Source organism: Hippocampus guttulatus, chromosome 7 (genome assembly GCF_054856545.1).
Source record: "Hippocampus guttulatus isolate MCC_2025c chromosome 7, RoL_Hgut_1.0, whole genome shotgun sequence".
NCBI lineage: Eukaryota > Metazoa > Chordata > Actinopteri > Syngnathiformes > Syngnathidae > Hippocampus > Hippocampus guttulatus.
The window spans coordinates 5,436,002-5,459,341 of record NC_141267.1 but is presented as its reverse complement, the minus strand read 5'-3'; the positions used below and the strand labels follow the sequence as shown (position 1 = coordinate 5,459,341).

Genomic DNA, 23,340 nt, shown 5'->3' with positions numbered 1-23,340 from the left:
AGTGAGTGCATACACACAACATGCCTCTCTGCGTTGTATAATGTTGAGCTGACTATTATTTTACACATGCTGCAGAATGTATACATGTGGGAAAATACCTGAAAAAAGAATATAGAGAAAAAAATGGTGGCAATGATGCTGTGATGAATTGCACTTAAGATGAACGTGGAATTGTGACTATCAAGGTTTTTATTTTACAGTATTACTTCATAAGAAGCATGACTAAATGCAAAAGTTCATTGGTCAGATGCACAGCAAATTACCACTGTTACCCATGAGATGAATCTGTTAAGTGCAGAAGAGTGAAAATGAAAGCCTGAAATCATGAGTTCACAAGAAGGTGTGTGAGAGAGATGAAGAGTGAGAGAATGAGAGGGGGAGAGGCAGTGAATGAGACCTTTATTGTTTGTCTTCAGAGTGACACTAAAATCATTACTGGTCGATCCATAATGTATGAGTGAGATATCACGCGCGCACACACGTCCAAATTCAGTGCCTGTCAGGATTCAGTGAGTGAAGATGAGAAAGACCACAAACCATCACTGGCTAAAGTTTCAGTCACGAGTCTTAAAAGTTACGTATGTTGGTAAACGTTTATCACCCTTTGAAAAAAGAAATTTGATTATGAAGTGGATGTGTATGTCTTTTTACACAATGTAAAACTACAGTGTTAAAGGAGTCAGACAATCACAGTGGCTGCTTTGAGTTTGATTTCACCAGGAGAAAGCATCGCGCCGTAACTTTGCATTGGCGTTGAGCACGTGACTCACGACATTGCTGAAACAGAGTTGGGGTGGGGAGGGGGGGATGAGAAAGGCCACCTGGGAAATTATGCTTGCCACAGCCTCATGCATGAAATTGAAACTATCAGAAAATATAACTCACTGGTTCCCTTCCCGTTCATATTTAAAAAGGATTACGTCATGCAATCTTGCTCCTCCTCTCTTATAATGCTGACCATTCTATTGTCTCTCTCCCTCACAAACAGCCATGGAAGGGAAACACGTTCCCCGACACACTGACACGAGGAACCAACGGGAGCAGAGCAGCATTGAGTGAAAATGTGTGTAAAGTTCAGTCGTTACCAAACCTGATCTGAACAAAAATTACATATTCTGTGAGTGAATTCAATTTATCTGAATGCAAAAAAAAAAAAAAAAAAAAAAACATGCATGGCAGGCTGATTGAACGCTCTAAATTGTCCCTAGGTGTGAATGTGAGTGTGGATGGTTGTTCGTCTCTGTGTGCCCTGCGATTGGCTGGCAACCGATTCAGGGTGTCCCCCGCCTACTGCCCGAAGACAGCTGGGATAGGCTCCAGCACCCCCCGCGACCCTAGTGAGGATCAAGCGGTTCGGAAAATGGATGGATGGATGGATGGATGAATGCAATTGTGGACAATCCAGTGAACTTGCACAATGTGGTGACTGCAAAGAGCCTCTAACTATGAACACACCGATTAATCAGCACAAAGCAACACAAAACATTTTTAAAAAACTTTAAAATGCTGATATGTTCTGCTTCTAACACATACTCACGTTGCATAAGTACATTTTTATTTAGTGGGTGGTTCAGCTCAGTTCTCCACCAGTTTATTTTCAACATAATATCAAGAGGGAGAGTCAGTGGTGGAGGACTGCACTTCATCATAATCATGAGAGCGGTTTCTAATAATATGCCACCGTCGGGTAGCTAAATAAGAAAGCAACTAATCTTGGTAGCATGCAGTGTAGTTTTATGACACGGAAGGCAGCAACCACCCGAGCACAATGTTAGTTCACTGCACCACTTTGACAGTGTCAATTTGCAGTCATTTGGACGCTGACCAAGGTCCTGAATTGGAATGAAGGTATAAGTAGTTCCCTTAATATGGTTCCGGATACCACTTCAATTTTTGGTGTGTGTTTTGTTATCACGTAATGGAGTCAAATAAAAGTGATAAAGTGCAATGAGTCAACATGAGCAGATTGACAAGTTTGATACGCTTCAGTAGACTCAGACAGTGGTCATCTCTCAACCCAGAGGTTGTGACCGTATTGAATCGTCTTTTGGTAAGACACTGAGCCCCCCAGTTTCACAGCATGCTGCGTTATAAGTAGGTGAATAAGGAGTCAATGTGAAGCATATTGAGTGCCTTGTAGATGGCAACAGAAGCGAAAGCCCAAGCCCATTTATTGGATCCAGTTTTTAAAGAACAAGGCGAGTGGGCCGTGCATATTATATAACCGCATCTTGCTGTTATTAAACACACCAGATCCAGCTGCAGGAAGGAAACGCGGTTGGTGTGTGTGGCACTTCATTGAAGTATTCATTGCAGTTGCAATAGAATCGTGACAGGATCAAATGCAATTTGATAATTGCAAAGGCTGCAATTTGACTGGTCATTGACAGCGGAGTGGAGAAGTGCAAAGCAGCTGTGCTGATAGCCTGCCGCACACGACCTCGGGGGGAAGATCGAACAGATTATTTTTCAATTTATGAGCAGCATTCACCAGTCAAATCATTTGAAAATGGAAGAATCCCTGCAAAGTTGTCACAAATTAAGACTATACATGTGTCTGTATGTGTCCACATGTTGCATCGTCCAATTTCCTGAATGAAATTGAAGACAGACAAAATGTTGTTACTCCTCATTTAATTGACAAGGTGTCGCGTCGCTGCTGCGAGTAAAGCCTGCTGGTTCTTACCCGGCTTTAAAATCAGAAAATGTTCCGACATATAAGTGTAATTGTACTTTTCCTAAATTTAAGCATACGTCAAGTTTATTTATTCAAACACGGTCTAGATAAGTGCAGTCTTTAAAACGTGCAATCCAGGTCTTTACATAGCGTGTCCTTGGAAATGTTGCAGTGGTAAAGCCAAACTTTTGTTTGAATTATTGTTGGAATATGCATTTTAGTTGATTTGATTTATGAATGATTTCCAACACATGCTTGTATGTTTGGCAGAAATGTGGTGCTGTGGTGAATGCTTGAAAGACTGCACGTCAAAGTATTTAATAAGTTTAACCCTGTCAGTGCAGTAGAATAAATACATATGCAGTACTTAATAAACTTAATATTTGACATTAATGCTTCATTTGTATTAGTCTGGCGGCCTGTGGTCGACTGGTTCGCGCGGCAGCCTCACAGTGCAGAGGTGCAGGGTTCGATTCCGACTCCGGCCTTCCTGTGTGGAGTTTGCATGTTCTCCCTATACCTGCGTGGGTTTTCTCCGGGTACTCCATTTTCCTTCCACATTCCAAAAATATGTGTGGCAGGTTCATGGAACACTCTAAATTGTCCCTAGGTGTGAGTGTAAGCGCGGATGGTTGTTCGTCAATTTGTGCCTGGGCAACCAGTGAGAGTCAAGTCAACTTTATTGTCAAATATGCTCTACGCGCAACATAAAGCACAGATGAAATTTATTTCCTCGCAACCCCCAAGCATCCCGGCTACAAGCGGCCGAAATGAGTTTTCTCCGCAGGGTGTCCGGGCTCTCCCTTAGAGATAAGGTGAGAAGCTCGGTCATCCGGGAGGGGCTCAGAGTCGAGCCGCTTCTCCTCCACATCGAGAGGAGCCAGATGAGGTGGCTTGGGCATCTGATTCGGATGCCTCCTGAACGCCTCCCTGGTGAGGTGTTCCGGGCATGTCCTACCGGGAGGAGACCCCGAGGAAGACCCAGGACAGGGACTATGTCACCCAGCTGGCCTGGGAACGTCTCGGGATCCCCCGGGGAGAGCTCGAAGAAGTAGCTAGGGAGAGGGAAGTCTGGGCTCCCCTGCTAAAGCTGTTGCCCCCGCGACCCGGCCCCGGATAAGCGGTAGATGATGGATGGATGGATGGAACCCCCAAGCACGTCCGCGACACTCTTGAGGATCAGCAGTTTAGAAAATGGATGGATTTGTGTTCGTCTTTTGTCAACTATCATGTATAATAGACCTAATGTTGTTTATTTTAACAAAGATTCATTACAGGTAATTGCTTGTGTCTGTTGAAATATACCATATTTATAATTTCAAATTTACCTGTGGATGAAACAGTGTGAAGCTTGTTGTAAAATAAATAAATAAATAAATTGTGAGTGGTGCACACTTTGCGGGCTCCGAGTGAATGAGAACGAATCCCTTTCTTTGTTGGTTGTGTCACAGTGCCGGTAAATGACCAATTCCGTACCGAACAGACTCTTACATCTATGGCACAAAGAGGCGTTTTGATTGGACAAGACACTATTTTCTGACCATCCAGAGTTCATTCAAGGTTCCACATTTCCTAAAATATTCAAAAGCAGTTCTGCAAATCACAGTGTTAGAAGAAGTCAACAGTTTCCAGTCCACAACCTAAGTTTTGAAGAGTAGTTGGAAAATCTCAAGGGTGTTCCGTACCAGCTCAATATGTCGGTGAAGGAGGTCAGCTGAGTGTATCCTGGTGCAATTCAATAATCTTGAACCTATTTATCGAGACACTTGCTCGGCGAAAAGGGCTCAGGTTAATCCCCTTGTCAAGTTTGAGAGAGCCAAACACACGCACGCGCACAAAGTTGCATGAGTAGCATTCCAACCAGCACTGATTCTGACAGAGAATGAATGGAAACTGACTTAACATTTGTTGTAATTTGTTTGTGAGGTACAGAACACACCGGCACCTTGAAATAGGAATTTTAATTTGTTCCGAGACCACGCTAAATCACTTCTCTGAAATCATCCTATTAAAATTAAGTGTTTTTTTTGTTGTTTTTTTAAAATGAGAAACAAAGCACTTTATATTATTAGTCATCCATCCATCCATTATCCAAACCACTTAGCTTCATGAGGGTAGTACAATACAGCCTATCCCAGCCGTCTTCGGGCAGTAGTGAGGGTACACACTGAACTGGTTACCAGCCAATCGCAAGTTAATAATATCACTACGGTATGTGTGTGGTGGGCATTGTTGGTACGCCACACACCATAAGAGCAGTATGAACACGTTGCAATTTTTTCCTCACCACTCACATTCCAGAAATCAGTTAAATTGCTCCAAAAAATCCAAAGATAACTGGAATTCCACTTATGAGTGTACGGTTATGATAAGACTTTTCCTCTTTTCCGACACTGGTATGCAGGTCTTTGTTCACCTTGATTTTCTGATTCTTTTAATTTCTGACTTTTTCCTGAAAACTGTGGTCCAATTCAAAATTATTAACACTTTTGGGGCATTCGACTAACAAGGTTAAACTGTGTTGTAATGCTGTCTTGTTTTTCAGGCGTGTAATTACAGTGGTTGTGCCTGTAAGTGGGCCTGCGTTTGTGTCGATGTTGTTTTAAGAGGCATCACTGCAGGTCCTGAGTTAATCAGTAGTCACCAGAGGTTGCAGGGATCAGCACATCGACATCTTCCCTGGCAAATCAATTCAATAAAAGGCCTTACTTAAGCTGAACTTAGATTGCAAAGTGTTGATCCTACAGTAATACAGAAAGGGCTAAAAGGAGAGAGGCTGAAATATTGCATGGTGATGTGGTGGAGGGAGGGTTACGTGTCCCTGTGTTAAAGATATGAATGATAAAAGCAATGCAACAATACAATACACGAGGGTCTGACTTTGGTGCTGTAGCCTTCACTGGTTATGGGATGGCAAAATTAAACTTATGAAAGAATGATATTTGAATGATGTAGAAAAAGAAGTTGCACTCTGAAAATGCCAGTAGTCACCATTTGATCGTTCATAATATAGGTAGCCAGTTGTGACACATTAAAGGCAAAATTATGCCAAATAACTCGCTGCGTCAATGAAGCAATCCTTGTGATGATTTTTTTAAATTGAAATATGAGTCAATAATCACAATATCAAATTGACAATATGCAAACACATGCCCTGCGATTGGCTGGCAACCAGTTGAGGGCGTACCCTGCCTACTGCCCGAAGACAGCTGGGATAGGCTCCAGCACACCCTGTGACGCTCGTGAGGATCAAGCGGATCGGAAAATAGATAGATGCAAACACAATTTATTAAGAGATTGTAAATGGCATCATACCTCAAGTTTAATGCACAATAATGAGTACAATTATAGCTTTGTGAATTACAGTGCAACACAATTTGGCTCAGGACAAAGGTTGACCTCAATTTCTTTCCAGCTTTCAAAATCTGTTTTGACTTAATATAAATAATTGTAGTTTATGAATCATTACAGATTCAAAAAAACGACTTTAAAATATGTTAAATATGAAATAAAATATACTTAACAGTAATACATGTTTAAATGATTTAACCCCTGGGCTACGAACATGGAAATGGTAAATTGGCATCAAGTTCCAGGAATGATATTCCTTCAAATAACGACAGTCCATCGAGCCTCTCGAGGTGCCAAGCTCAGGCTTAGCCCCCTGGTAGTCATGGTAACAAAAGCAGGCTTGAGGATTACAGAAATTCACAGAAACCACTTTTCGGTGATGTTGGATTACCCAATGGTAAACCACGGTAACTAATTTTGGATTCCGTAAACGTTCATCATGGGAACCCATTTTCCTATTTTGACTGTTATTCATAATCAAGAATTCTGATACTCAAAAGTATAATATTTAAAGAGTAAATGTTTGAAAACTATGCATTAACGATTAACATAACTACATCAGCAGCTGTGTACTCCAGGTTTAATCAATAAAATAAATGGATTTTTCAAAATATGTTGTTTAACACTTTTATTATACTCATATGGCATCATGAATACAGCATACCACAAAATCTGAGTATTTTTTCCAGTCACACACTACAAAACGACACACTACCGGAAACGATCGTGACCGTGAAATCCTCAGGCCTGAAAAGACTGACTTGCGATTGGCCCACCAGGATAGAGGGTGGCTCGAATAGATGCATCAGGGTCGCTAGGGATGGGATAGTTTCAGCAAGACAAGAAACAGGGTGGGTGAAAGGTGATATAATTCTTGACCTATTTTCTTTTATCCTAATAATAATTAACAAAGTATATGTGTGAACTATATCTGACTGAATTATTTAAATTTATATTCATGCTTTCTCAAAAGAGAGGTGGGTTTTTCCGCATGAATTTTTCAAAGTGAAAAAAAAGAACGTCCATTAACGATCAACCATAAGACATGGTGTGCACAAAGAGTCTTTTGTACCACAGTGATTTTACTGCCCTTCAATGTGCCATTTATAAAATGTAATGGCTGGCAATGCAATGCAAACGCACACTATAACCTAATTGTTCTCACACTCAGCACACGGCTTTGTTATTAGTGCTGACTAACCTCTGACCGACACCGAGGAGACGGTTTAAAATCACAGAGTCCAAGCAGCAGTGAGCACCTCCCTTTTCAGTTAGACCATAAGGCGAGAAATGTGCCCGAAGACCTTTAATTACATTAATCCTCTATTACAAAGGCTATCAACCCTGGCTACAATTGACTTGGAACAGAACAAAGGCAGACACACTTGAAATGCTGCAGTTATTTAGACTGAGAAATCCCCAGACTACAACCTTGTGATTAAACTGAGAACTGCGATTTTTTTTTTTTTTTGTGTAGACCTTAGTAACGACACCTGGTGTAATGGAATGTTGGTTGAGAATGTAAACTAAGTACTCACCCTTTAATAATGGAATTGCGGTAAACATTTTACATCATACTAATTAATTTACGCAACCCAAGTGTGTGACCTTCTGCTGTGTGAGAAAACCAGAGCAAAGACATCATTTTGTAATCATTGTGTTCAGTTGGTGTGAATGGAGCCATCATTTCTCAGTTGTCATGAGCAAAGCACGTGTGGTGGTCCAGCAGCATCAACAACATGCAGTCATGTTCTTAAGTAGTGTGAAGTGTGCACGGTAGGTATGATTGCAGAAAAAATGGGACACGCAACCCAAACAACCATCTCAATGTGCTGCAGGGGCAACATCTGTGTCCCTGTGTAGATGCATGTCTGCTCATTTAAACTCACAATGCAGCAAAATCAAAGATGACAGAAGAAGTAACTTAATTGTTGTGTTGTAATTGGGTGTTGTGAGAGGTATTCTTTTTTTTTTTAATTAGTCTCGTTCATTTACAACAATAATGCTGCGTTAAGGTTGGCCCAGAGAGTTAACATATGTTTGACTGCATCATTGTTGTAGTTTGCAAGGAAAATGCCTTGACCCACCCCTAAATATTAGCTTGTCGTTGAGTTGTGCAGGTGCGCTTAATCATCTGGATTTATATTTGATTAAAAATCAAAATGTGCTACATGCTGTACAAGGTTTGCTAACCATACAATGATGCCGAAATGCAACGTCTTGACAAACGGAATGCTCATAATAAACTAGTTTGCCCAGCAACGCAGGAACATGGTGTCATGCGGCACAAGAAAGCACGCTCAGCAACTTCTGTATCAACTGTGATTCATTTGACGCTATTACAGTACACCAGATGTGTTTTTCATTTGAATATTTACCATAAATTCAACATGACTACCATACGTTAGTGATTGACTAGGGCCTGTTCAAACTCATGTTTAAATTTGGCCATTAACCCACAACTTCCTGTATATTAAAGGTTGAAAATATTTCCGTGATTCCTGTGCAATTTGCACAGGATGAGTCAACTTTACCTTTAACCCTTTCAGGGACAGTGGTTACTACAGTGGACAGCCTATCATCTTATCTGGTTACAGGTTATCATTATTGAGGCAAGAAAGGGTTAATCATGCGATTCGGACGACACAGGATCAAAATTTCCAGTTGTAGTAAAAAATAAAAATGGGAGAGTCCATGAGGAAGACAAAGTGTTTTTTTTTTAAACTCATTTACACCCTTTGACGTATAAATATGTCAATTTGCGCACAGCCGTTCCCTCCCCATGACGTATTAATACGTCAATCACGTGTTTTCATGGGGGATGGTGCAAGAGAGTCCGATGCAACTTCTCACCACAGGATTAGGCTTGACGGCAATGTTAAATAGCAAAAAAATGGCCATCGGGTGGCAGTGGTGCAAAAATCAACCAGGATCACGCCGCAGAAGGAGTAGAAAGGGCGTACAGTGAAGGAGGGGTGTATGTGGATAGTGGATTGGAACATTAGCAACTAGCAACGATGGAGAAAAGGAAATAACTAACTAAAAATGATTTTTTTTTTCGGTATAAAAGCGTCCTCGAAACAAAACAACAAAGGAGATGGTGTTTGTGTGGAAGAGAAAATGACGCTTCGGTCACTAATCGAAAGCGGCACCCGTCAAACCAACGTCGGCCTGCACAAACATGGCGTGCTACACGCAGCCCGCATAGCTCCACGTCAGCGATCATCGCTTGGCAGAGCATTTTGGGCCTCCCGATGCCCCACGTCGCCCACAAATCGTCTCCCCGGCGACTTCCAGCGATGACGGCAAAGAGGCTGCATTGCTTCGCATGGCCGACGCCGGGCACACGTCAGCGATTCGTTGGAATCGTCTCGTAAAGACGACAGCGAAAACGATGAATTGGAGAGCGATTTGGATCCCGATGTCGGACGAATATGTGCCTTCGGACGTAACGGAAAGCAGCTGAGAGTCCTCGCCAGAGCCGCTGGAACGAGGAGGTAACTGCTGACTAGCTTGCAAGTTCCCATTCAAAACTTCATCACTTCTTATGCCTCCTCAGTCACTTTTATGTACCGCTACATTCCCCGCTATACTATGAAGTTGCCAGTAACACTCATCATTTATGTACGGTTGATGCGTCTCGTAGATGTGGATGAAAATATGCGCTGACTTGCATGTCGCCATAGGTTTTCAAAAAACAAACAAAAAAAAAAAACAGGACACATTCGGTCCGCTCAGCTCTGCTAAAACCACTAGTGTTAAATTCATATTCCATTTCATTTCAAATTGGATGCTGAGCAACGTGGAATGAATGGTGTAAATAGCAGTGTGCGAGCATGTATGTGTGTGTGTGTGAGAGATGTTGAAATGTAAGTGGAAAGCAACAATAAAAAAAATAGAAAAATAAAAGTGTGGTAATTGTACATACTTCTATACATTACAGACTGTCCAACCAGAAGCCAAAAGATGACGGCTCCTCGCTTTGGTGGTGGAAAGAAAGGTAAATAAAATTATTGTACCTCACGCTGCAGCAAGATATATTTGCAACCTTTTATATTTCTATAATTTATAGGTCGTGCATCTGGACGTGGTGGGATGAATCGATGGTGACAAACTGGATGGAAGCCAAAAACCATCTTCTCCACAGCTGCACTTTTGTTCATAGTTCAATAGTTTTGTTGTGTGCAAATAAATTATTTAGCTACAAAAACATTATTTGTAATGTTCTTTAGTAGGAGGAACACATTATTGAGGTATTTGAGCTGCCACAAAAGCAAAAAATAGTGTAAAACTTGAAATGATGCTTGAAATGCATGCTTTTACAAAAAGCTCATTTTCTCTGGATTTCTGCAGAAAATCGGCCTTTCCCATAAAACTTAGCAGTTTTCTAATGCTGATTGCCAACGAACGGAGAAAGATAGAAACAAACTTTTTTTTCTGCTGAAAGAAGAGACTCTCACCTTTCCTTTGACAGGTTGCATGTATCAGAATCAGAATCAGAATCATCTTTATTGGCCAAGTATGTAGAACACACAAGGAATTTGTCTCCGGTATAACACGCTGCATTAGTATCATCGTAAACAACAAATCATTGAACCATTTTAGAGTAACCAGTAGCAGTATTTGTAGTACAAGAAGAGTGACTACGTCAGTGACTGTTTAAGGAGTTAATGGCTAGAGGGAAGAAGCTGTTTAAGTGTCTACTGGATTTGGTGCGCATGGATCTGTAGCGTCTGCCTGAGGGGAGTAGCTGGAAAAGGTGGTGGGCAGGGTGCGGGGGATCCAGGAGGATTTTCCGTGCCCTTGTCTTGATTCTTGCAGTGTGCAAGTCCTCAAGAGTGGGTAGGGCGGTGCCAACGATTTTTTCCGCCGTCCTAACTGTCCGTTGAAGTCGGATTTTGTCCTTTTTTGTGGCGGCCCCAAACCAAACCGTGATTGAAGAACACAGGATTGATTCGATGACTGCTGTGTATATATAGCCATAGAACAGAAAATTCTGTGGGCCTTGCAAATCAGTCAAAATTCAGTAAAATGTGAGGGATTGAGGGGGTTGCTCCAGTGAAAAGGGGTGGTATTCAATGAGTTAATGAAGCTGAACTCCAAAATGAGAGCGGAATGGGAGTGTGAGTCATTCTGAACAAGAGCAGGACAGGATAGGAATAGTTTACACAGGAACAGGACGGGATTTATTTTTATTTTTTTGGTTTACTATGGGCCGGGAGGGGACGGTACAGGATTTTTCCCATGGAAGTGGAAGGGGACGAGAGTGAAAATCCACTCCCGTGTCACCTTTTAACTGTACATGGAGATGCCAAACACTTCTTCAGGAGGCATGAAGTCATGATAAAATCTTTGTGTGTGTCTGAGTAGGCCTGCTTGCATCTTGAATGCTGTTTGTTTGTGTGTGTGAAATGACCACCCGGCCCATGTTCCTGGCCTTCTGCGTTGCTTATCTACTGTATGTATCTTTGTTTTTTTCCAGACATGGCGTCTGGTAAACTACTTACTGCAGATCGCATCCGCCTCATCCGAACCATCTGCACACTCTTGCTCCCCATCGCAGCGCCACCGAGCAGGAACACACTGTCCATTCTTGCAGGCAAAATCTGTGGTTACACATGTCTTCTTTGCTGTCGAGAGGAATCACACAGACATGAATTAAAATGAGAGTACTGGCTTGTATTCTGAATGTATTTATGAATTTAGGGCTGCTGCAACAAATCATTTGAAGCCAGCAGTAACACCCACTAAGAAAAGAAATTGTGTAAATGTCGGCTGTATCAGCATGGCCTCATTTTGTTGAAAACATACCTTGGTGAATTCTTATTACAGATTAAGCATTTTAGAATGTTTATCTCTGACAGTTTCAGGTTACACATAAGATAAAATGGCGTATAGGAAAAATAGGCTGGAAAATCATGATCTACAATTGTGTATTGAGTTTAAATTAGATTACCGGTAACACAATATATTGAGAAAGATATTTTAACTTTTTGTCAGCAGATGAACAAGAATAGCTTTTAGCATGCATACAACTGGACAAAGGGATACAGCAAATTCGGCAGAAACCTATGTCTTCATACATTCGCCCTTTGGAACAAGAATGATATTTTTTTCCAAATCAGAATCCCTTTCTCATCAGAAGCTGTTGATTGCTTCCACAGAGTTTGCGTACACAAGATGAAACTGAACGTTTAGGAATAACATCATTCCCAAAAAGAAATGTGTAGGGTCAAGTGAGTAGTCGGGAGCGGAGACAAAAGACAATTAATTGTGAGATTTATTTATCAAATATCATTCAACGCAAGTGGTAGGAAAAAAATCCCTACATAGAAGCTAATCAGTATTCTACTCTTCTTAAACTCTAATAGTGATCCTTGTCCCACAATTTCTAAAACTATTGTGAATTTCGTCCGTATATCGATCATTTGCTTGCAAACAGGTTCTTTTATTTCTCAAGAAGTGGAATAAAGACCCAAAACTTGGACATCTTGTCTTCTCTGTACAGTATTCCAACATCACAAATCAGGATGAATCGATTCGGGCCACTGTACTTCAAAGCAATCGTGAGAAAAGGCGGGCAGTCACACCCCTATGTAAAACAGTTTCAAAAAGACAATATCCAGTATGCTCCGAGGTACTCATAAAGGTTTGCATGTATGAGGAAAAAAAGACAACTAGTTCCCCCGCCTTTCAACCTGTCTTCTCTGGCTGGCTTCATTCAAGATAACAGCCCTTATATGATGGTAACATGTTGAGTGGAAAAACCCCGCTGAGTGGGTGTGATTAGAAAAGCAGTCATGGAAGCAGTAAATCACCGTAAGCAGTTACTACTTCTATCATCGATAGATAGATAGAGGCTTGGGAAATAATGTTATAATATACTGGCGTTACGTACTGCGGATAAAAAAAAAACAAAACAAAAAAAAACTATACAGTATTACGTTACTGTTACAGAAAACAATACGTCATCAGATTACAGGTACATTTATGAAAAATGGAGATTATTTTGCAAGATTACAATTTCCATGCAGACAGAGATCCGCCATTGGCCGGTTATTTATTTGCGCCCCGAGTGCAACAAGCGGATGCCATCATTACGTGGGTGTTCAGACTGAGACAGCACAGATGAATTACTAAGCGGTGACAAGATTGCATTGCAAAAACTGCTGTAATGTTAGGGTATTCTAAATGTTATTTGAAGCACTGATGCATTTTGTTATTTTCTTTGCAATTCGCCGTGTTCCTTGAAAAGAAGCTGTACAGCCACATATTTTGACTAGAACTTTTTCTCGCAATTGGATTATTTAAAATGGTTAGTTATTGTCTTTTTGTGAAATTGCATGTATGAAAACTACGAGTGATATTGGGATATTTTGTCGGTGTCGGTGACTACTCAAGAGTTGAGTATCGATCTGAAAAAAAGTGGTATCGAAGAGCCCTAGTTGCGGTAGGCCTGTAAGAAGTCCGTAGCATACCCTGCATCCTGCCCAAAGTCAGCTGTGATAGGCTCCAATTCACCCAAGACTCAAACAATTGGGATAGAAAACGAAGCGATGATCTGTCATGCAAGTGGATCACAGATGGACAAAACCCTTAGAGCAAAGCAATGCCCATTTGAGTTATCCAACAGAAGCTTCCATTACATTTGTGCTGCTGTTTTTTTCTTTTTTTCACTTAAGTTGCACTGACTTCTGAACGATAACCTGTTTTTACCCCACACCCACTCATCATACAAAAATTGCTCACCACGTTCTCATGAGAAGATGATTTCGAACAATGCTTTTTGAGCATTAAATGAAGGTGAAGGTCAGCGCTTTCATCCATGTCATTACATTTAGTCACTATGTCTCACACACACACACAAAGTGAAAGTGAAAAGGAAATAATATACGTGCCCTGATAACAATAGCAAAAGGAACACCATCACTTCTGATCACGGTATACTGATTGACTTTAGGTCCTTTATCACCTTTAAAAGCAGTGACATAATTTACAGTCTACCCACATGAAACTAGAATAGCAGTTCAATAAAGCACAGACCTCTGCCTGATGAACTGTGAACAAAAAAAAAGCCAATTGGCAGACTGTGCAATCAGCAGGGTGCTCTCTGACAAGAAGAGGCAAAGAGATGGAAAGGAAGGGCCTTTTTCGCAAAGCTAAACACTATCACAAAAGACAGTAGCCCGCTTCTGAAGAAAAATGCTTACTTTGATGTTAACATCAAATATTTTAATTAAAACGCATACGTTAACATTCAAGCAAGACCCAGTCAATATCAGAGCTTGATGGACGATGGCTTTCCTTTAGTGTTGTTTACATATTACATTTTATATATATATATACAGTATATATTAACATTAACCTATTGTCCATGTTAGGAAGCAGTCTGGTTTCTGGTTGAAGGAGAGTGCTGCAAGGGGATACAAATAGTAAAGAATGCCCTTCCTATAGGCCATTTTGTTTCGGATATAATATTGACACCCAAGCATGCTCCAGAAATATAATATCCCAGACTAATAAAAAATGTGTTATTACAATAAAAGCAAAATAACACTGTTCCGAATCATCATCCATTCCAAGCCCCCCCGCTGTGGCAAATTCATTCTTCAGTTTGCAATAAAAGAACGGGAACAGACAAAACCATTTCAGGGCAAACAAATGATTAAGAAAATTATTTTCAGTTTAGTCAATTCAGATGGAGACTTTATGACTGGCTAGGCCTGATAGTTCTGCTACATTTTGGACCTATTATTTATCAGTGGGTGTGTAGTTTTCACGCACGCCCGCACACGCACACTAAATACATCTACGGGACATCCCAATAGGACAGAGAAAAATCGTAGACCAAAGGAAGTGAGCGAATGGAACAAACGAAGGAGAAAAGGACAGGAAATAGATTACCCTATTGTGAGCCACTAAAACGCAAAGGAAGGCAACATGTCATTTTAGGGACAGAGACCGTTAATCAGTGAGCTGTGGTCGTACAACAGTCATGAGTGAGTGGAGAATACTTCCCCGTGTGTGTGTGTGTGTATTCTCTCTCACACACACATACATACACAGAGGGTGAGACAACAGACAGACAGCCAGACAGACAGCAGGACAGACAGAGAGTAAAGTGGGCAGGTCAAATCATGGTTCAGTATAGAGATTAAAAGTTCATCCACTTGCTCAATAATCAGTAGAAATCATGGGGAGAGAAGACCAAAACACAATGGAACCTACAAAAAAATGGAGCATAGGCAAAGAGCTCCCAGTTTGATACACACCACAGAAATAACAAATGTTATCAAATTACTATGAATTATGTTATTATAAATCAGTCATGTTTTTGTAAAGACAATGATCATTATTTTACCGATTTCTCACAATATTTATGTACAATAATCGAAAGAGGTAGGAAACCTAAATATGGACATGCAACATTGTATTTCTACTAAGTCTTTCCATTTTTAAATATCTATTTTCAATTCATCTCTACAACATCTGGAGGAAATCACAAACAGGCCTGTCACTTTTGGAGCTCCTCATGGAGGGGGGGGTGGAGAGTAATTGGTGCCCTTAGCCCCCACAATGGTAACTCCTGCTGGAAAGCAACATTTCTGGAACTGAAGCGACATATAATACTACTGAATGAAAAGGAAAAAAAAAACTAGATGTCACTAAAAATTCGGTGTGCTCTTCCCACACATCGTTGTACATTCTTCACACTTCGTCTTTTTTTTCTTTATCGTGGAAGGTGAAGTGGGGGGCAGCGCGTTGGTTGACTGGTTATTACTTTGCACCTCACAATATAGATGTGCGGGGTTCGATTACGGCTGCGGCCTTCCTGTGTGGAGTTTGCATGTTCCCGTGCCTGCGTGGGTTTTTTCCGGGTACTGCGTGGGTTTTCTCCGGGTGCTGCGTTTTCCTCCCACATTCCAAAAACATGCATTGCAGGTCACTGGAACACTCTAAATTGTCCCTCGGTGTGAGTTTGAGCGCGGATGGTTGTTCGTCAATGTGTGCCCTGCGATTGGCTGGCAACCGGTTCAGGGTGTCCCCCGCCTGCTGCCCGAAGAAAGCTGATATAGGCTCAAGCACACCCGCGACCAGATTAGAAAATGAATGGATGGATGGAACGTGAAATGGCCCACTACTCCTCTCATCGCTTTTTAGCAGTTATGGATATCTTGGCACTTATACCACCAAATCTCTATAATCTGCTTTCTTCCCAGGAGCGAGATTGAAGGTGTTGTCCGGCTTCTGTTCACCGCTCCAGTCCTCTGACTGGTTCTCTTCTCGCTTTGTCCCGTGTGTTCCATTTTCTAAGTGATTCTTTTATTATTAGGATTCCTTCTTCTGATTGGATTTTTTCCCTCCCGTTTTTCATTTGTCCTTTATTTGTTGATGAAATTGTCAATCCATTTAGTTGTCATTATCTTATCAATAAATGGCTTCTATTTTTGTTTGTATTTCGTTACCGTCTGAAAAAAAAATTGTGAGGTAAAATAAAAAGATTTTTCGTCAACAAAATTAACACCGATGCAATTTACAAAGTATCAATGGTGAAATAATCTATTTTCTCAGCTCTTGAGTGATAAAAATAGGAGTAAGCTTTTGCAGTATTTCAGAGAAATGCATCCTGTCATTTATCTGACATGTAAAAACAATGCAGCGAAGTGAAGGCACACCACAACTGTATCTTGCAATTTGATTGCCGAACCTTGGCAAAATGTTGTGGTTCAAAGTGAAATAAAACAGATTTGGGGATGCAATTCTTGGCAGCTCATAGTGACCGTATATTTAACCACTTCACAGGGTTTTTGCGGTCTTCCTTGTGTATGTCTGTACATGCTCATGAATCTGTTTATGCCTCCCCTGGGGAAATGCTCTGTTACACTCAATTTTAAGAAAACAGACTCAAGTCCTTTTTTTCCTGATTTTTAATCCCTCCCTTGTGTTGCTCACTTTCATTTGCCAGACATTCATGTGAAGAGATGATGAAAGCAGAGGTGGTATCGGAAAAGGAATCGTTTTGCAGTGAACTGAAGAAAGTGCTAAGAGCATGACAGGGGGTCCTCTGTTTATGATCTCATCGCACCATACTATATTTCATGGTTAGGAACGGTGGGCAATGAACCAGTTGGCTCCTTAACACTGCAAGTGTGAAGGTAAGGATGTTGTTTTCTCTTTAACTTGTTCTTGGTTTTCACTCAATTTATATTTACGGCCTGGAAGTGTGCATACAAATCTTCATTTTACTAATGACTGTAATGTTAGGCTAAGGCAAGGGTGGGCAAACTACGGCCCGCGGGCCGGATCCGGCCCGTTGGTCTTTTTAATCCGGCCCGCCAAAGATTGGTGCACAATTAAGGTTTGATTGCATTCATTTCGTTTGGACTTGTAATGACAGGTATTTCAACACCAGTTAATTCAAGTTGCAGAGCACAGGGAGGGAGGGGAAGACGAAGAAAGATGGAGAGAGTAATGATCATGGAAGGGAAAGTGATATGTATCTGATTAAACGAAGCGGGTAACAAAGTACGAAACATTCAGGAGACGCCTAGAGTCGGAAAGACTCAAATCTACGAGACTTTGAAAAACAAGGAAGCGATTCTTACTCAGTCCGATTCTAGCAATTTCCATGCTCGGAGTGAATTGCTTGTGGCTCGAGTAAATGAACATTTCCTACAATGGTTTGATTGTTATCATGTTAAAAACTTTCCGCAAACTGGACCGCTAATAAGAATCGGAGAGCAGTCAAATGTGTAGAGCGTGAACAACTGGGGGCTCAGTACACATCCTTGAGGAGAACCGGTGCTGAGTGTGATGGTGGAGGAGAATGTTACATTATTACTGGCATACAAAGACATTGTGCTATCTTCTTTATTTTCTATTTCTAACTTTTGGCCCGGCCCTCCACAATATTTTCTGCTTCTCATTTGGCCCCCCCGGGAAAATAATTGCCCACCCCTGGGCTAAGGGTTACGTACAAAATATGGAACGGAACTCCACTACAAAGCCTGGACCCCCGTCATTGTTGAGGATAAAATTTGTCTTCACTGTTCAAAAATGATGCATATTCCTGACCACGTGGAACAAAGTTTATTGTCCACTTGGATGAGTTAGGCACTGCTTTGGTTCGACAAATAAGCTAGGATGTTGTGGGAAGTAGATTGAATGAGAACAAGTAAGGACCAAGTAAAAGTAGTAAAGTAAAAGAAGTAAAAGCACCAAGCATTTAAAAAAAAAACACATCAGTGTGAGAAATAATCAGGATGAAATAGATTCCGGTCTCTTGTGAAAAATTTTACCTCACTAGTTTAACTTGAAGGTATTATTATTTACATAGTTGAGTTTCAAAGCAAGTACCGTATTTTCCGCACTATAAGGCGCTTCGGAGTATATGGTGAACCTTCAATAAAAGTCTGATTTTTAAATTGTTATATAAGGGTGCACCGTATTATAAGGTGCAAAGAATAAACGCTACAGTAGTGGCTGCACTTGCGTTAGGCATCTACTAGATGGAGCTATGCTACAGGGAATACAATTCATCCATCCATTCATTTTCGGATCCGATTCATCCTCACAAAGGTCGCGGTGCTGGAGCCTATCCCAGCCGTCTTCGGACAGTACGTGGGGTACACCTTGAACCGGTTGCCAGCCAATCGCAGGGTGGAATACAATAGAGCTTTATTTATATTGAGCTTTCACAACCTCTGCAGCTGTAACAAAGCACTTTACAGAACATTTAAAATACTACATCCAAGAAATCAGAATATTGATCCATGTATAAGGCGCATCGGTTATAAGGCACACCGTCGGCTTTTGAGAAAATGTAATGCTTTTAGGTGCGCCTTATAGTGCGGAAAATACGGTAATACTCCCCAAAAAAGTGCCCGAAGCCCTGAGCAGCACGTTTTAACAGTAATCTTCTAACGATCAGACATTTACATCCACGCACATGATGAACAATAATCTCGGCTGACTGTAACATCTGAGTGACATCAGACTATCACACTTCACCTGCATTAAATTATTGAACAGTCAGGCATCGATCCCATGATTGTCACATGCACACACATTTGCTTACATAAGCGCACACCCAGACAGCCCTACCCCCACTTCAAACTTTAATCAGAGCATCAGACCACATCCGGTCATCACTTCAATGACAGCCCATATCCAAACGCGGATATCGACAGCGCATCACTGACTGCAAAGCTGCACACCCCTCATCAATTCCCCCAGTGCTATCATAAATATGCTATGAGAACATGCACAACCGCAAAAACTGTGTCAGATGTAAATAATGAAAATGACTAACAGTTGCATGGGTGTGAGTGAATACATTAACGCCACCCAAATCCCAAGTCGATATCCGCTTGTTTTATTTCGAACGCCAGATTTTGATAACTGTTTTAGTCTGGAAATTTTGTTGCTATAGTACAAGTGATGATTTATATTGCATGTAAAGCTTTTAGTATGCCTGCAGACCGCAGATGTCACAAAACCCTTCTCAATATCGAGTGACCTCCCCTCTCATTGGCTTCCAAGTGAGCACAGGTTTTCATACATTCACTTTTCAGCAAATGTCCCACCGGTGCCATAAAACCAAGGGCTCATAAGAAAGGCGGGTTTCTCAAGTGCTTCCATCGATCACAAAGCCTAAAATGTTTTGCTCCGTTTCAGAGCAGGCTTTGTGGGCATAGCATCATGTACAGCAGTGAAAATATTCCTTTCAGAACTATTAGCCAAATGTATTTTATGAATGCTTATTAATAAGAAAATGTCTCGGAATGATGATAAGAGCAATTTTATTTTCATACCCAAAACCACATGGCAATTCCCTGTACGTAATTTAGAATTGAAGTGCTTGACGATGTGTTGTGGCAGCTCTCACAGTCAATGGAAAACTCAATAATCATGTATTCTCAATTTATTCTTTGCACAACAAATGAGATTTTAGCACACTGACCCCGAAACACAAAAAAACCAAGCAAACAAATGTTCCCGCTGGCTGCATGAATCGACACTCACTGTGAGCTTTGCCAGTCCTCTTTTCTGTAACACCGCCATTCATGTCCCAAACGGCACACATGCAGCGCACTGCTGGTCAGCCCACAGGACAAATTACCACTGGGCTTATTATCAAAAATTATGCACCCACTGAATTCAGTTATTGAAAATGTGGAGGGAGGGGGTTCAGGGCACAGAGGGTTTTGATGAATTGGAGCGTTTGCAGCCTGCTGAGCATCCGCAGACAAAAGACAGAAGGAATTCTCTACTTGCTGGCTGCGAAAAAAACCCCCATTAAAATTCCAAAAGCAGCAAATAACCTTAAAAAGGGCACCAGCTGTTGATCAGAGCATTTGCGAATTTGCATTTTACAGAGACCAATTGCATTCTTCTTTGCGATCGGTTCAAAGGAGGATTGAAGATGTTTTGGGGTCAAGGTGAAAAACACAAAGGAAATCCCAAAGTGCTACTTTACATAACATATTTGCAAGAGGTGAATGTGGATGTGAGCTTATTCTTTGAGGAAAAACTGACAATGCCTCTGCCCGTGCTCTCAGCCTAACTCAACACGGCGTACACAGACTCCTTATGTTCCTTTTCATCTCCTCTTCTCATTTTGTATCCTTGGCACACTCAGTCTGTATCACGACTTGCCTTCCTCAGTCTCCTTCTTCCCTTGGTAAACGGCCAGGTGCCCTTTTCACTTTGTCAATGCGTTTATGGTGACAAACGTTTATAAATACGTCAAATAAAGCCATTGGGTGAGTTTAACATCTTTTCCTTTCGGCTTTTCCCTTCAGGGGTCGCCACAGCAAATTAGTTGCCTCCATCTAACCCTGTTTTGTGCAACCTCTTCGCTCACACCAGTTACGTTCATGTCCGATTTCAATACATCCATAAACCTCCTCTTTGGTCTTTCCTCCTGCCTGGCAGTTCAAGACTCAGCATCCTTCTCCCAATGTATTCACTCTCTCTCCTGTGGACATGTCCAAACCATCTCAGTCTGGCCTCTCTGACTTTCTCTTCAAGACCTCTAACATGAGTTGTCCCTCTGATGTACTCATTCCTGATCCTATCCAACCTGGTCAAAGAGAATCTCAACATCTTCAGCTCTGCTACCTCCAGCTCTGCCTCCTGTCTTTTCTTCAGTGACACTGTCTCCAGTCCAAACAGCATGGCTGGTCTCAACGCAGTTTTATACACCTTTCCTTACATCTTAGCTGAAACTCGTCTATCACATATCACACCTGAGATTTTTCTCCAGCCGTTCCAGCCTGCCTGTACACGCTTCTTAGGTGAGTTTAACATGAATGAGTAAAAAAATGTATCTTCGATGTAACAAAATCATCAATATTACTGCTATATTTCTTTTACCTTCAGTTATTATTTTTTTCTCTTTGGATTCAAACTATACTGGGCCTTCTTAACTAATTGTTAAAAATACTGGATTTAGGTGATATTGTTCCTTTCAGACACACACCACGGATTAATCAATGGCAGGTCAACAAATGTGTGTAATCACTGACAAAGTCGGCATTGTCATCTACTAAAATTAAATCAATGTTAAATGATATTTTGAGATTTTGTAGAAAATGATGCCCTCAATTGCAAATGGTATTGGTTTTCTGAAACAGGAGTACAACACAATCTTCTGGCAGCACACTTTCAAACAATTTAAATTCATCAGGAACCAGGATTTCCAAGATTAACTTTTCATTTATTTTTAAATATTTCAGACTACACCAGTTGTTTCTGATATCTTTTGCGATCAGGTGAGTGACACTGATTGCAAACTGATTACAAAGGACAGCACAAACAAATAACACTAAGTCAAGTCATCTGTCAGATCATTCCATAACTTCTATACTCTGAAGGATATGTTTACACAAGAACACTGTAGTAAAAAACCCCAAAACAAAACAACAACAAAAAAAAACAGTTTTTGCGCTTTTCAAACACTACGGGTTCTGTTTTTGCAGACAGTTGCACATGCGCTTGGTGTTTAATCTTCATTTCCATGCCAGGGCAGCTCTAGTTGACTGTGTTTGAGAATTTGGAAGACCTGCATCTTCGTGGGCGTTCCGGCGGACCGAGGGCGTTTTCTATTACACGCCCCAGAGGCACCAGAAAATTTGGTGACAGAAAGTAGATGAGACCTTAGCCCTATTAAAAGCAGGTCTAAGTTGTGACACAGGTGGTGTAACGTGATTTTGATGGGCTTCATCGAAGCGCAGGCGGACAGATTCTGCTCTCCATTGATGTGTGGTGGATGTCATCAGCATACATCGAACCCTCTGAATCATTGTAAAAACCAATTCATTGAAAACATTATGATTATAGCCATCTTTATTACATTTTTAAATTCGATCCCTGAGTTTGTGGCACAGCGATGCCTTGGGAGGCTTTGTTAATAGACAGACACAAGCGATCAGAGTGGTAGGTGGTCTCCAAGTGCCCACTTCATTGTGACCTGGATCTGTGACCCCTGGAGGACTGTTTGTGGTTCCTTAGAAACGCATTATCATGATTCAATCTTCTGCATGGACTCCAGCCAGTCAATTTCTGGTTCTGCATGTCCAAGACTGTGCGTGTCTCGAGTGCGCTTAATTCATAGGGAAAGAAGGGAGCCACTTCTATTGGCTGGGAAACAAGCCAGCTGTGTTCACCCCCACAACGGCACAAACACCCCTTTCTAACGGCACCCATCTACAAAAATACCAAAAGAAAATTCCACCCAAGCGCACAATTAGACTGCATTGTTTTTTTTAAACAATTCATATTCCTCAGGGAGCTACAAAACTGACAGTGTACTGCTTTCTTCCACTTCTCATCAAACCATTAGAATGAGCATATTCTGCTTGAGAATTTGAGTTCACTGGTTCACTGGTCTCCGCTGTTGCAGCTCATTTGGAGAAGCTTCATAAAGCTCATTATCTTCAGCGACACATGCTGCATCAGACTTGTCTTCGACTATTCATAATTGAAAGTGACAACATTTATGTTTCAGAAAACATGGATTTTTGCAATGCATTCAGTGTTGAGACAGTAATAATAGTGCTATGGTTTTCCAAAACATAGTACTGTATTTGCTCTGCAAAACACTGTTGTTTTGAAAAAGAGCAGCTAAAAGTTTGTTCAATTTATTTTTATACATATCAAAGTAAATGGTCATAAAGAGGTTTTCTTTCTCTCTATCTCTTTGCAAATGACTTATAATTATAATTAAGTCAAATACAGCACAGATGAAATTTCCCTGTCACAACAAGAGGAGCCGCTGCGCGTGTCCGCACCGCCATCAAAAGAAAAGT

The 23,340-nt window shown here is 41.2% G+C and overlaps 1 protein-coding gene and 1 long non-coding RNA gene across 5 annotated transcripts in view; one reads left to right on the top strand and one right to left on the bottom strand.

The window, feature by feature from the left end:
• lrp8 (low density lipoprotein receptor-related protein 8, apolipoprotein e receptor) overlaps positions 1–23,340 on the bottom strand; it is a 179,418-nt gene that overhangs the window by 91,582 nt on the left and 64,496 nt on the right. For all 4 annotated transcript variants that reach the window (XM_086116517.1, XM_086116514.1, XM_086116515.1 and 1 more), the window contains exon 3: positions 11,536–11,658. In XM_086116517.1, coding sequence (XP_085972643.1) covers positions 11,536–11,658 — 123 coding nt within the window. The remainder of the gene's footprint in view (positions 1–11,535; positions 11,659–23,340) is intronic.
• Positions 8,991–11,710, top strand: LOC147202055 (uncharacterized). Its single transcript, XR_015101461.1, has 3 exons — positions 8,991–9,525; positions 9,972–10,028; positions 10,101–11,710. It is a non-coding gene; the product is annotated as an uncharacterized LOC147202055 (long non-coding RNA).